The sequence below is a fragment of the Neurospora crassa genome, linkage group II (assembly GCF_000182925.2).
Source record: "Neurospora crassa OR74A linkage group II, whole genome shotgun sequence".
Taxonomy (NCBI): domain Eukaryota; kingdom Fungi; phylum Ascomycota; class Sordariomycetes; order Sordariales; family Sordariaceae; genus Neurospora; species Neurospora crassa.
The window spans coordinates 2,750,615-2,762,990 of NC_026502.1; the positions used below are offsets into that span (position 1 = coordinate 2,750,615).

The 12,376-nt window shown below is 53.4% G+C and overlaps 5 protein-coding genes across 6 annotated transcripts; 2 read left to right on the forward strand and 3 right to left on the reverse strand.

Moving 5' to 3' along the window:
• Positions 1 to 1,735, forward strand: NCU01670 (type 1 phosphatase regulator ypi-1). Its single transcript, XM_951783.2, has 2 exons — positions 1 to 868; positions 985 to 1,735. Exons 1-2 carry the CDS (start codon positions 673 to 675, stop codon positions 1,347 to 1,349), a joined length of 561 nt encoding a protein of 186 aa, XP_956876.1. The 5' UTR covers positions 1 to 672; the 3' UTR covers positions 1,350 to 1,735.
• prm-3 (putative arginine methyltransferase-3) lies at positions 1,614 to 3,778 on the reverse strand. Its single transcript, XM_951782.3, has 2 exons — positions 3,331 to 3,778; positions 1,614 to 3,277 (listed from the first exon to the last, which is right to left on the reverse strand). Exons 1-2 carry the CDS (start codon positions 3,623 to 3,625, stop codon positions 1,809 to 1,811), a joined length of 1,764 nt encoding a protein of 587 aa, XP_956875.2. The 5' UTR covers positions 3,626 to 3,778; the 3' UTR covers positions 1,614 to 1,808.
• Positions 3,779 to 3,945: 167 nt separating this feature from the next.
• NCU01668 lies at positions 3,946 to 7,736 on the reverse strand. Of its 2 annotated transcripts, XM_011395174.1 has the most exons (3): positions 6,577 to 7,736; positions 5,478 to 6,434; positions 3,946 to 5,337 (listed from the first exon to the last, which is right to left on the reverse strand). In XM_011395174.1, the coding sequence occupies exons 1-3, from the start codon at positions 7,379 to 7,381 to the stop codon at positions 4,484 to 4,486; spliced, it is 2,616 nt and encodes an 871-aa protein (XP_011393476.1). In that variant the 5' UTR covers positions 7,382 to 7,736; the 3' UTR covers positions 3,946 to 4,483. The 2 variants fall into 2 exon arrangements, with proteins under 2 accessions (XP_011393476.1, XP_011393477.1); XM_011395175.1 differs by having other exon boundaries at positions 3,946 to 6,434.
• A 798-nt stretch (positions 7,737 to 8,534) lies between these two features.
• Positions 8,535 to 10,554, forward strand: arg-12 (arginine-12). The gene is made up of 3 exons (XM_951780.3): positions 8,535 to 9,362; positions 9,469 to 10,155; positions 10,225 to 10,554. Exons 1-3 carry the CDS (start codon positions 9,003 to 9,005, stop codon positions 10,333 to 10,335), a joined length of 1,158 nt encoding a protein of 385 aa, XP_956873.3. The 5' UTR covers positions 8,535 to 9,002; the 3' UTR covers positions 10,336 to 10,554.
• On the reverse strand, positions 10,349 to 12,131 carry ilv-4 (isoleucine-valine-4). Its single transcript, XM_951779.3, has 2 exons — positions 10,984 to 12,131; positions 10,349 to 10,917 (listed from the first exon to the last, which is right to left on the reverse strand). The coding sequence occupies exons 1-2, from the start codon at positions 11,793 to 11,795 to the stop codon at positions 10,737 to 10,739; spliced, it is 993 nt and encodes a 330-aa protein (XP_956872.1). The 5' UTR covers positions 11,796 to 12,131; the 3' UTR covers positions 10,349 to 10,736.
• Positions 12,132 to 12,376: the final 245 nt, after the last annotated feature.

Sequence of the window (12,376 nt, forward strand, 5' to 3'; positions counted from 1 at the left end):
TGCGTACATAGCGCCAAAACCGAAAACCTTCAGCGGCTGCGATTCTTCCGTCATCAAAGGTTGCTCTAACGGCCATCGACCCACACTACACCGAGGCGTGTTAAGTAACGTGTCCCACACTGAATGCACCACACCTACCTCTAGGTATACTACGTACTACACCCAACACACCTTCAAGTTCGTTCGTCTTCGGCCTACGGTATTCAAGTCTAGAAGGTACTGCAACCTGCCGACCAATACCCATTGCGCGACGGGTCAAGGGAGACAGACAGGCCGAGAGCTAGCTTTCAGATCGAGATAACAGAACAGCCTGGAACCCCGCGACAAGAGTCGCATGAAAATTCCAGTTCCTGCCAGGCACGCTCCTCGTCAGCAGCGGCGATCACACAAACTTCCCCAGACTCCGTCAGACCGCAATTTTTGTCGCATGACCGGACGGCCTTCAAACGACGATCACCTAACTCTTTTCTCGAACAGACCACACCACCCTTGAAACCGCGCCTTTGTAGAGAAGAAAAGAAAAAAAAAGAAGAAGAAGAAAAGAAGCGCTCCCAAAACCTCATCTTCTCCCGGACCCGACTACCTCTACGACTACCTACCGCATACATACAACCACCCGTTCAAACACATACGTCCCAAAAACACAACAGCAAACTTTGATACAATCACACAATGACCTCCGTCGCCCAACGGCAAGCGCAGCCTGCGCAACCGTCCACCAGCCAAACCGCTGCCCCAACCCGAACCCAAACCGAGACCTCTTCTCCGGCCATCTTGCGACTTCGCGGCGCACACTCGAACGGGCGATCTGTACAATGGCGTAGCGATGTCGTTGACAACGAAGGTCTCGGCAGGAAGAAGTCCAAAGGTTAGTTGATTTGGGTTCTCCATCTGCCCCCCCACTCTTCAATTACCTTGCGCGCATACATACACACTCTGACAAATACATATGCTAACACCACCGGCGTGCCATGAACAAAACAGTCTGCTGCATCTACCACCGACCAAAAGGCGTAGACGAGTCCAGTGACGATTCTTCTTCTTCCTCCGACTCTTCATCCTCCTCCGATTCCGACTCGGACCCAGAACCTGACCAAGATAAACGAATCACATCCGGCGGTGGTAGTAGTGGCAGGGGCCACCGGCATTCCCATGATCATGACCATGATGGCCGGGAGGGTGGTTGTAACCACGACCATGGACGTGGGAGGAAACACGGCAATAAAGGAAAGAAGACGGAAAGGAGGCCGAGCCCAAATGCGTATGAGAAAATGCCCAAGTATAAGCCGAAGGATGGAGGGGCTGGGCCTTCGAATTCAGAGACGCAAGGTCCTGGGGGAAGTAAATGATGCAGGGAACAACACGAACGTATGTTCGAAAGTCGAATTTCTTTTTGGGGGCAATTGTTAGATACCATGGGAAGAAAAAATATGAGCACGAAGGCTGGGTTTGTCTTGGTTTTGGCTTTCTGAAGCCATAATGAGCACGTGTATGGGCTGCTTCTCGTTAGATATCATTCTTCGCTAAGTGTCCTTGTTATTGGACTTCACGAGTCAAATAACGATCGATATACACATGTATCTCACTATAGCGGCCTCAGATATTCGAGACATCCAGCAACGCAGAATTGTGCTACTGCATTCTAACAGATTTGCCTATAGACACCATAAGTGACTCTATCTTATGTAACGGCTATACAGAGCTTCCCAATGTTTAAGATCGTACAAGAAATCTAACCCATCCATGTAAAGACAACCCTTCCAGACCTTTTTAGCTCACAGCGCCAGACGCCACTCAACGTTATCCCACTAGTGCAACAGCCAAGTCTGAGTCTGCTCCTTCTCACCCTCGGCAGCCCAAGTAACCCTCAAGTTCAATCCGCGCTCGTGATTCTCGGCGGTGATATACTCAATCTCGCCTGCAATCTTCTTGCCAGGAGCCGGCTTCGTCTCCTTGACCTTGTTCTTGTCCAACAGCATCAGGCCCTGTCGCCAATGGGTAGGCTCACCAAACGGTCCGGTAGTAAACGCCACCCGGGCGTCCTTATCGCCGCCCTTGCCGGCCGTCTCAGCCACCCACTCCTGCGCCTTGGTGTCCAGCTTGATGGACTCGTCGACGCGGTTGCGCGCAAAGAAAACGTCCCACCAGACGAGGAAGCCGTCGTGGCTCTCGGCCTTGTCGTCGAAGGCGCTCTGCCACTTAGCCGTGAACACGAGGTCCTCGACCTTGACGGTGTGGAAATCCAACAACCCGAACGAGGCCGGGGTGCCGCACACGGTCTCGGCGGGACGAACCTCCATCCGGCAATCCTCGTAGATGCCCTTCTGCATCACCTTCATGTCGAAGCCGTACACGTCGCGCCAGAAGTCAACGTACTCGGCAATGTACTCCTGTTCCGACACGGGCGCGATCCACATGTTGCCGTGGCTGGGGACGAGCAGACCTTGGGGAGCCAGGTACTTGTCGCGCGCCCACAAAACGCTGTTGAGCATGGCCTCGTACAGCAAGCAGTAGCCCATCCACTCGGACACAATGATGTCGACCTTCTCGACGGGGAGGATCACCTCCTCGATGCGGCCCTTGAGGGTAACAATCACGTCCGAAAGCCCGTTGGCGTAAATGTTCTCGCGCGCCTTGTCGATGATTTCCGAGCGGTCGACGGCGATAACCTGCTTCGCACCCGCCTTGGCGCAGAACATGGACAGGATACCCGTGCCGCAGCCAATGTCGAGGACGACCTTGCCGGCGAAGAGGTCCTTGTTCTGGTAGATGAAGTCGCGGTAGGCTTCGGTGCGGACCGTGTCCTTGAGCATGGTCTCGTGGATGTCGTTGTGCGCGTATGACTCGAAGTAGTAGTCGGAAGCACCCTCCTTGGCGGCAGGACCCTCGGGGGCCGGACCTGAAGGCGCAGCAGCAGCAGCAGCGGCGGCGGCCTTGCCCTTGGCAGCATCCTTGTCGTCGTCATCAGCCTGCCAGCGCTGATCGAGGGTCTGCTGGACGGCAAGGCGGTAATTGGAGAACTGCTTGGACAGCTGCTCGAGCTGAGCCTGGAGCTCGGCGTTCTTTTGGATCAACTCATCCACAGCAGGCGCATCCGCGCCCTTCTGGGTGCCGGCAGCAGAAGCCTCAGCGCCGGTACCGCTGGACTCAGGGAGATCATCCAGGCACAAAATCAAGGCGTCGTCATCAAGGACGGGCTTGAGATAGCGGTCATCCTCCAGATCGGCGGCAGTGATCTCAGCGGGAAGAGGGACGCCTTCGTGAACCTTGGAACGGACTAATATGTTGTCAGCAGGCTGCCTATTTAGCTTGTGGAGACTGGAGACCTACTGAAGTTGATAAGTTTGATCAAGCCGTAGAAATCCAAGTTGAGACGGTCGCGAATGGCAAGGAAATCAAGACCCTTATCCTTGCAGTAGTTCAGCATGGAGACAACGTCGGGGAAGACATGGTCGTCGAGCAAGGAGATGATAGCGGGGGCCTCCTCTTGCTCCTCGTCTTGGTCGAGCCACTCATCCTCGTCGCCAGAAGAAGAAGAGGCATCGGAGCCAGAGTCAGAGGCGGAGCTATAGTCGTTACGACGGGGTTCGGACTGAGCCGCCGAAGTTGAAGCTTGAGCGGCCATGATGTGGTGGTTTGCCTCGAGGTACTTGACTTTGCTATGTCAGGTACAAAAATGTGAACAACAACCAAGGTCACAACAAGAAACGTGGTTCTTGAAAGTGGGTTGTGAGAATGTTGGAGCCTGGTCGTCAAGGTGCGCAGGCTTTGAAAAAATCAGAAATTTCCACTTGTGTAAATTGGTAGTGTAAAGCAGTACCTCATTAGGTTGGCTGCAGTTGCAGCGTCGCCCAAAAATTGCGGGGAAACACATGCCGATAACGAACGCCTGTTAGAACATCGAGAACCAAAGACGTTCTCGTAATTAAAATGTACAAATATGCTAATAATTTCCGTTCGTTTATTGTTACCTTCTTCCTGATTGTTTCTGTACATGCCGAAATGGTGTAGTAATGATTCAAGGACCAAGCTTCTTGGGCCTTTGGCGGATTATGTCGTTCTCCAACAAACCACCCCAAGATCCAGCCCCTTTCCCAGCTTCAGATCCAGTTGCCTCGGCAACCAGCCTTTCCAGAAAGACAGAAAAGAAGGTATTGTCTGATCCAGTACGCCCTTTCTCTTGATCATGTAATCATGAGAAAATACAGTGTAAAATCTACAGTATCAACTAGCAGCCCGTCGCTCTATGTGCTCTTGTTGCTCCCTTGCCAATCGTGCCTGCAAATTATTCAACCCCCAACAACGCCAGTAACTCCTTCACATAACCCAGAAGACAAAATCAGGTATTCGATGAAAAACAAGGAATGGAGAAGAGGTCCCAACAAAGAGCACTCCAGCAATATTCCAACCTAACACTTCAAGAAATTCAAGCAAGCAAACCGTCCTGAATCCAACCCATAAGCAAATCTCTCGTATGTCTTTCTCAGAGGCGGACGCTCGCTCCTATTCCCCTTCCAACATACCACAGCGTCTCTGTCCAGGATCCAATCCTGACACTGACAGTAGCCTTCGCATCAAGCTTCAGCCTACCACCTAATGCTTCCTTCACCTTATCACGTCCAACCGAGTCCAGAGACCAGTCCACCGGCAACCTAGGCGTGGTGGACACCCCCGGAGGGCAACCAAACGGTGAATCATACTTGATTCGTCCGATTTCCTCCGTGTGATTGTACAGGGCTGTAGCATTGATGTGCTCGATATAAATCGTGTTTCGTGAGAAGGGCGAGGCTAACGTAAATGTGGCTTGAGAAGAGAATATGTGAAAGGTCGCGCCTCGAATAAAGTGAGGAGCCGTATCATTGGTGCTACCGTCCCCATCGTGTCGTCCACCTTCATCGTCGCCAGGCACGCTAAGTCTAGGCATTGGGAGCGTAAAGTTGAATTTTGACAGCGCTTTGCCCAGCTCTGGCTTTGATGGAATAGTACCCAGATGTGTTCTAAGCGTCACGGTTGTGTTATAACCGGATATGTACTGCGAAATCAAATCCCGGCCGATTTGCACGCCATCTTCTCCGGCCAAAGAAGGCCTCCATAGTGCCGTCACTTTCAGGTTTGTATTGTTTCCACGCTTGATTGTTAGTCTCTTTGCACGCGCCTCGCCGAGAACAGTTCCATTTTTCAAAATGTTGATGCTAATCCAAGGAATGTAGGCCGCGTATGGAGTAGGGTTGGTTACGTTAACTGACGCCTGTAGAGATATTGAGACTGGGCTAGTGTCAACAACTTCCAGTTCTCCCACTTGAGGCTGCATAGAGCCGAGAAGATCGTTTCCAAGGGCTAGTGAAGGAGCGAGATGTCAGTTTTCTGAGATGTCCATGAGGTATGCGTGAGCGACTGATGGATAGCATCGACAAGAGATGCATAATCGCCAACAGTAGCAAGGTGACTGACAAAGTATCATTGGAGAAGAGACGGACGTTTGAGCGGAATTCTGCCCTCCGCGGGGACACCCTTCACCACAAATTGTCCAAGAATTGTATGTACGCCAACGTCGACAAGAGCGCTGATGTCGAGAATGACATCGGTGTCACCAAAAAGGAGGGCCTGAATAACATCGGTCAACACGTCATCGTCGGTAACCTTGAGCGGTGTATCGTGAACGTGTGATGTGATCTCAATCAAGTTTTCTTCACCGGGACCGCCGTCGATTTGAATGGAGCTGGCCTTCTCGTCAATTTCCAGTTCGCCTAGCTTCCTGGAGTCATAAAACACATCCGCTTTGGCTTTGACACTGGAGACGTTCAATCCAATATTCAGTTCCGATGGGAGGGCTGCCAAAGCGACGATAGTGCCCGACACTTTGGGGTTCGAATTGGGGTCGTCGGGATCTGCCAACGGGTCTGGCAGGGAGAATGATACGTCCGTCAAAGAGAAGTTACGAATCAAGTCGTCAAAGGATTGTTGCGGAAGAGGTACAGGGACCGTAACACTGGAGATGATATCCCCGATCCAACCAGGGACCTCTCCACCTTGATCTTTCTGACCTCGTACGAGAACCGATACAGGCTCACCTGCAACGTAGGCTTCAAAGAGCTTGTCCAACGGCGACAAGGTTCCACCAGGGCAGGGACGGGTAAGAGGCTCTGGCAATTCTTCGACGATGGAATGGGCAGTGACTTTGACATCGGCTTCCGGCCTAAGAGCAATGACATCGGTTAGGGCGGTGGCGACAGAAATGGCCGGGCCATGCTTCTTGCATCCCGGAACCGAGACCTCGAACTTGAGCGCGGGTACGTCAAAAGCAACTGGATAAGGGTTGAAGGTGGTGACGGTAACGTCGGCTGCCATTCCCTGCCTATCATCGCCGGGTAAGGGCCTCTCTTCAAAATTAAGACCGGTAATGTTGTAGGAGGGGAGCGGGGGCAATTCCTTGCCTACAATAAACGCATCAGTATGGATTCAAGGTCATTGTGGTGGAAGGACACAACGTCGGGGCGTAGCACATGTTTGTTCTCATTTATAAGAATGACTTTTCGCCAAATAACAATGCTGCGAAGGGACGGTAGAGGGATTGACCTTCAAACTCCATTGTTTCCGAAACAGCGTGCGTTCCCAAGGGAATGTTGAATCTTGTCTTGACCGTGATCTCCGTTATTCCCCGTACACGAACTGTATCCATTTTCCCGCCCAAGAACTGATTCGCAATGGTCCGAATGGTATCGGCATCACCAGGAGCCAAATCGGCAACGATATCAAGCTCAGTATTGTGGCCATTCGCGATGGCAATCGTCAAGGGAGGGAGGCCAGCAGTTCCGAGCAACATGTTATCGTGATCAATCCAGTAAACCTTGACCCTCGTCTCCTCTGTTGCCAGCTCTTTAGCCAGCCACGTGGTGAACTGGCCGACTCGTCTAATATGGACATTCTTGACACGCTGAGCATCAAGACGGAAGTTTGCTTGGATTCGCGCACGGACGCCATCGGTAGTGATAGACTCGAGCGCCAAGTTTGTCGGCTCGATGACGATGGCCTCCTTGGCATATTTCTCAACCGCAGCTGGAACAAAAAAAGCGCCAATAGCGATGGAGGCTGCGAGCCCCATCAACAATAGCGCGGCGATAATGGAGGGCCATCGCGTCGACTTCGTGGTCGACCGCGCTGGTGCTACTCCATCTCCAGAATGAGAAGCCCCAGCCGAGACCAAAGAAGCTCTGTCTGGATCATCGCGTCCGTCATGGCGTGGTGTTGTGTTGGACGTCGAAAGCAGAGGCGTAGATTCGAGTGCTCCATCGGTTAAATCGGCCAGTGTTTTGGTATCCCTACTGCTTGTCGACGCCGCGAGCAGAGGGGACCGCTCGGTTTCGAAGTCGGAAGACGACATGTCGAAATGATTGTGCTGGATTCGGTTCTCAAGCCCTCATGAATGAAGTGTAAAGACTGAAATGGGCAATGAGTGGATGAATGATCGCAGGCAGACGAGCAATGGTAGATTGCCGTGAAGCTTGGACGCTCCTGCGATAACGACAACGGACGAGTTAAACGGTCGGGTGTTGGCAGGGAGGTACCTCTAGATACTAGGTTGATCAAGGATAAGATGGACTGGTAGGCTAGAAGAACTCGATATAATGAACAATATGTCTAGGGAAATTGATGAGAATGAATCGAAGAAGTATAGTATGGACGATTTATACTGGAATGCTGTTGCAACAAAGCAGGACGGTTGGTGTTTCGGCGACGTTGAGATTGAAGTTGGGCTCGCAGCCGACACATCAAGTCTTCGGATATGGAGGTACCTAGATCACGAGCCATGCACTAACAACATGATGCGTGAGTTGGCACTATTCTACAGGCTGACAGTGCCTTCATGCAGTTAAGGTAGTGCTGCACCAAGACGGGACTACACCAAAATAGCGGCTTCTACACTAGTGTATGCCCACAAGGTTGCCCTGTGCGCGACCGGGATCAGCTTCCGCTTAGGATGATTGGTCCTGCCGTGCCTGCATGGCTCTTGGTTTGCGTGACCTCCGGCGCCGGAACACGGAAGGAAACTCTTTGCCCTCACCCTTCCGCGAGGTCGCGATGGGACCGGTGACCGGATGTGCCTGTTCCCCTCGTCGGTTGCATCCAAATTCCCAGTGGATGGATGATGGACGATTGAACGGCATGCCCCTGGGTGGGGCCGCAACCCCGAACTTGGAGAAGCCCAGTCCCGCCAGCGGGCTTGCCCAGAGGCTCCAGACACCCCACCGGCTTGTCCCGTCGTGGTGTGGAGTGAAGCTCAAGTAACCAACCATTAAACAAGCTCCAATTCGTCAGACCTGCATGTACCCGTCCCTCACACTAAGTCTAGGGTTCTTATCCTGAATGACACACCTCATGCTGAGCTCCATTGGCGGTTGGAGGCGGGAATCAGCTGTGGCTGGGCTATTTGATTGTGAGCGTGAAGGAACTGAGTATGTAAGACCGCTCAAAGAGAGAGAAAAAGATAAAAGCAAGAAGGATAAAATAAAGAGTTGGAAGACAAACGTGCAGATAGCCGGTATCGGTGCAGTTTCAAAATCAAATTGTTGTGCAATTCAACTCTTGGCTGTTATCTTTTGGCCCAAGAGACCTATTCCCTGCTACCAAGCTCATCCCCGTAAGGGCCCTCAACAGTGAGCTACTTAATCGTCTTGTTCCTTGACTGTGGGTTTTGCAGACTGGGAAGAGGCTATTCCGAAAGTCTGGGGCTGAAAAGAGAAAGGACGAAAGACCAGGGTACCTGTGAAGAGTCACGGTTCGCGAATTGATTCATGAAGGAAGTGGAAAGGGCCTTGATAAACACTACCTCCTAGTACTGCAGCTTTCCCCCCAGGGCCACTCTTCCTGGCTGACTCACTTTCCCACTTCTTTCACAACTCATCTCTCATTTCTTAAGATACCCCATTGCACTTTTTCTTCGTTTGACATTTCTCTCCTTCCTTGTCCTCACCAGATACCCGTCTCACCTCACCATCGCCATCATGATGTCCCGGGCAACTACTCGCACCATCAAGTCCGCTGTCGGACAAATCCAGGCTCGCTCTGTGTCCAACAGCGCCGCCAGCAGTACCCCCCGCCATCTTCTCTCCATCAGCCAGCTTAGCCCTGCCGAGTTCTCCAAGCTTGTCCTCAATGCTTCTGCTTACAAGCAGGCCACCAAGGCCGCCTTCGCTGCTGGCCCCGGCCAGGTACCCCGCACTTTGGACGGCAAGCTAAAGGGACGGACCGTGGCCATGATGTTCAGCAAGCGAAGCACCAGGACCCGTGTCTCGACCGAGGCCGCTGTGGCCCTCATGGGCGGCCACCCCATGTTCCTCGGCAAGGATGACATCCAACTGGGTGTAAGTGTTAACTACCGTCTCGGCTCCATCGTCCCTCCCCTTGCCTAAAGGAGACACATACATGCGCAACGACCAGCACCTCGATCGCTAACGACACTTTCCACAGGTCAACGAGTCTCTCTATGACACTTCCAAGGTCATCTCCTCCATGACCTCGTGCATGGTAGCCCGCGTCGGTCCTCACTCCGACGTCGCCGACCTCGCCAGGGACTCATCGGTACCTGTCATCAACGCCCTGTCCGATGACTTCCACCCGCTCCAGGCCATTGCCGACTTCCAGACCATCCACGAGGCTTTTGCCACCAAGCCCGCCCACGAGGCCAGCCTCGGACTCGAGGGCATGAAGGTCGCCTGGGTCGGCGACTCTAACAACGTACTTTTCGACATGGCTACCGCCTGCGTCATGCTGGGCGTCGACATTGCCGTCGCCTCGCCCGCCGGCTACGGCATTCCCGACCGCATGAAGCAGATCATCCTCAGCGTCGCCGAGGGCGTTGCCAAGCCCGGCAAGCTGATCGAGACTACGGTCCCCGAGGAGGCTGTCAAGGACGCTGATATCTTGGTTACCGATACCTGGGTGTCCATGGGTCAGGAGGCCGAGACCCAGAGGCGTCTCAAGGCGTTTGCCGGCTTCCAGATAACCAACGAGCTGGCTAAGCGTGGCGGCGCGAAGCCCGGCTGGAAGTTCATGCACTGCCTTCCTAGGCACCCTGAGGAGGTTGATGACGAGGTTTTCTATGGTCCTCAGTCCTTGGTCTTCCCCGAGCCGAAAATAGGCTCTGGGCTGCCGTCTGTAAGTGAAGCGATCTTATTCTGCCCCGCGGATGAAGCTTGAGCTAATCACGTTTGTGCTTTTACCTAGCTGCCCTTGAGGCTTTCGTCGTCAACAACGGTAGGATACTTTGAGCAGAAGCGATATGACAAGGTTTCTTTTGGTTGCATCTTGGTTCTATCCACTCTTCGTACATCGTAAGCATATCATGGCAGCAGTAAGGCAGGCGTTGTATTCCATGGGTTAAGGGGGTTTGGTTGGTTAATATAACCATATTCTCAGTTACACACAAAAGTTCTTGGCTTTTTTTTTTCCCTCCTTCACATCGGTTCGTCTTATTGTATTCTATCTAGACGGGTAATAAGACAAAAGAGAAACGACATAAAATGATGACAGATTTTTCGAGATGCTGCAAAAGGCTGATCAACTACTTTTCATGTGATTCTTGTAACGCCGCTGCAGCTATTAGAATAGACGAGGCACATGAAGACAATTCTGCAAAGTGCGAAAATAAGAGGACCAATTGACCAATCCGATCCACAACTCCTGGGTAAATCCTTTCCCATTTTTCCCCCATTCCTTTTGCACACACCATCCCACATTTAACCAGGGGGAAGCTGGCTAGCATCAACAACGTCATCGGCCTCCTTCACATGGGTCTCCTCGCCGTGCTCGTAGAGAGGAGAGCGGGGCAGGGCCATGAGACCAGTACGGGCGGACTCAAGAATGCCGAAGGGGGCAATGAGCTTGAGGAAAGAGTCGATTCTGACGGGCTTCGCGGAGCTGTGGAAGAGTGGTTAGTAAGTAAGCTTGACAGGGGCGCGAGACCAAAGGGTGAATCAAACTTACACTTCGACAATGCAGCTGTTAGTGCTAATATCCAATACCTTGCCGCCGAACTGGTGGGTGAAGTATGTGATGCTCTTGAGATGCTCATGCTTGTGCCTCAACGCCTCGCTGGCGACCAAGCGGCTGGGGTGGAAGTCCTTGGCAGTCTCCTCCAGGCTGTGCTCGCCGCCATTCTCGAGCTTGCCAGATTCGCCCTCGGTGGCCTCGGCGGTGATCTCGCGGTGGTGAGCGAGAAGTTCCTCAAAGTACTCGGGGCCGAGAATGTTGATCTTGGCCAAGAGCAACTCTCTCTGCACGAGAGCGGCCTTGCTGTAGTCGAGAACGGCCCAGACGGGGACCAAGTCCTCCAACTGCCTGCGCGCCTGCTCAACGACACCGTCCTGACCGGTCAGGACAATGGTCATGCGGGAGAGATCATCAACCTCGGTGTTGCAAACAACGAGCGAGTCGATGTTGAAGCCTCTGGCGGCCAAGATACCCGAGACGCGCGACAGCACACCAGGCTCGTTCTGGACCAAGCAGTTCAGGATGTGACGCTTGGGAGGGGCGAGCGAGGGGGAGGGCGTCTCGTAGAGGATGTTGGAAACGGCGGCCTGGGCGGACGACCAGGCAGGAGGAGCGTCGGCAGCGGGGAGAGGCGCATGGCGGCGGCGGATGGCCTTGTAGGCAATGGCAGAGGTCGAGCTGCTGTGGGAGCTGTACCGGACGCCAATGGCCGCCGGAAGAGACTGCCGGGCGACGGGAGCGGCATCCCTTGCCTTCGCCGATATCCGGCGCAGTGGCGCGGACATCACGAGGCCGCGAGACGCCATGGTCGTCGCGAGTATAATGTATAGAGAGAGGGAAGTTTGCTTCACTGCCCCTCGTGCAAATCGATCCGGAGCCGACGAGTACGTATGCTACGGTGGTGGTGAGCTGGGAGGGGGGAGGTATGTACAGACAGATGGAGGCACGAGGTGGGTTGGAGGATGGCAACGAGGTGAGGAAATGGATGGATCAAACCCACTGGATATGTTTTCACCAGCCGCTAGTGACTCACCCGAACATCGGAGCTCGATGGAGGATCAGTGATTAACACAGGGCTCTAGACGTGGCTCCAGGCCCTCGTTGCTAGCGGGATGCACTGGCGATGTGACCGATGTGACCGCCGATTGTGGAGGCCAACATGGATCGACCAATGTAAAACAGAGGAGCCCCAGCTACTTAGTCCCAAGCTCGGGTTGCCGAATGGTAGTGTCGCAAATTTGCCTGTCTGCCGGCCGAAGCCCGCCCGGGCCTCCAGTCGTGGCAGTTGAAGCTTCGTTGTGGTGCCGTTTTTTGTTCAACCTACCTCTAGGTAGCTTATCGGCATTGTAGTGTAGCTTGACGCAGTCGGCTGGACACTCAGAGGAAT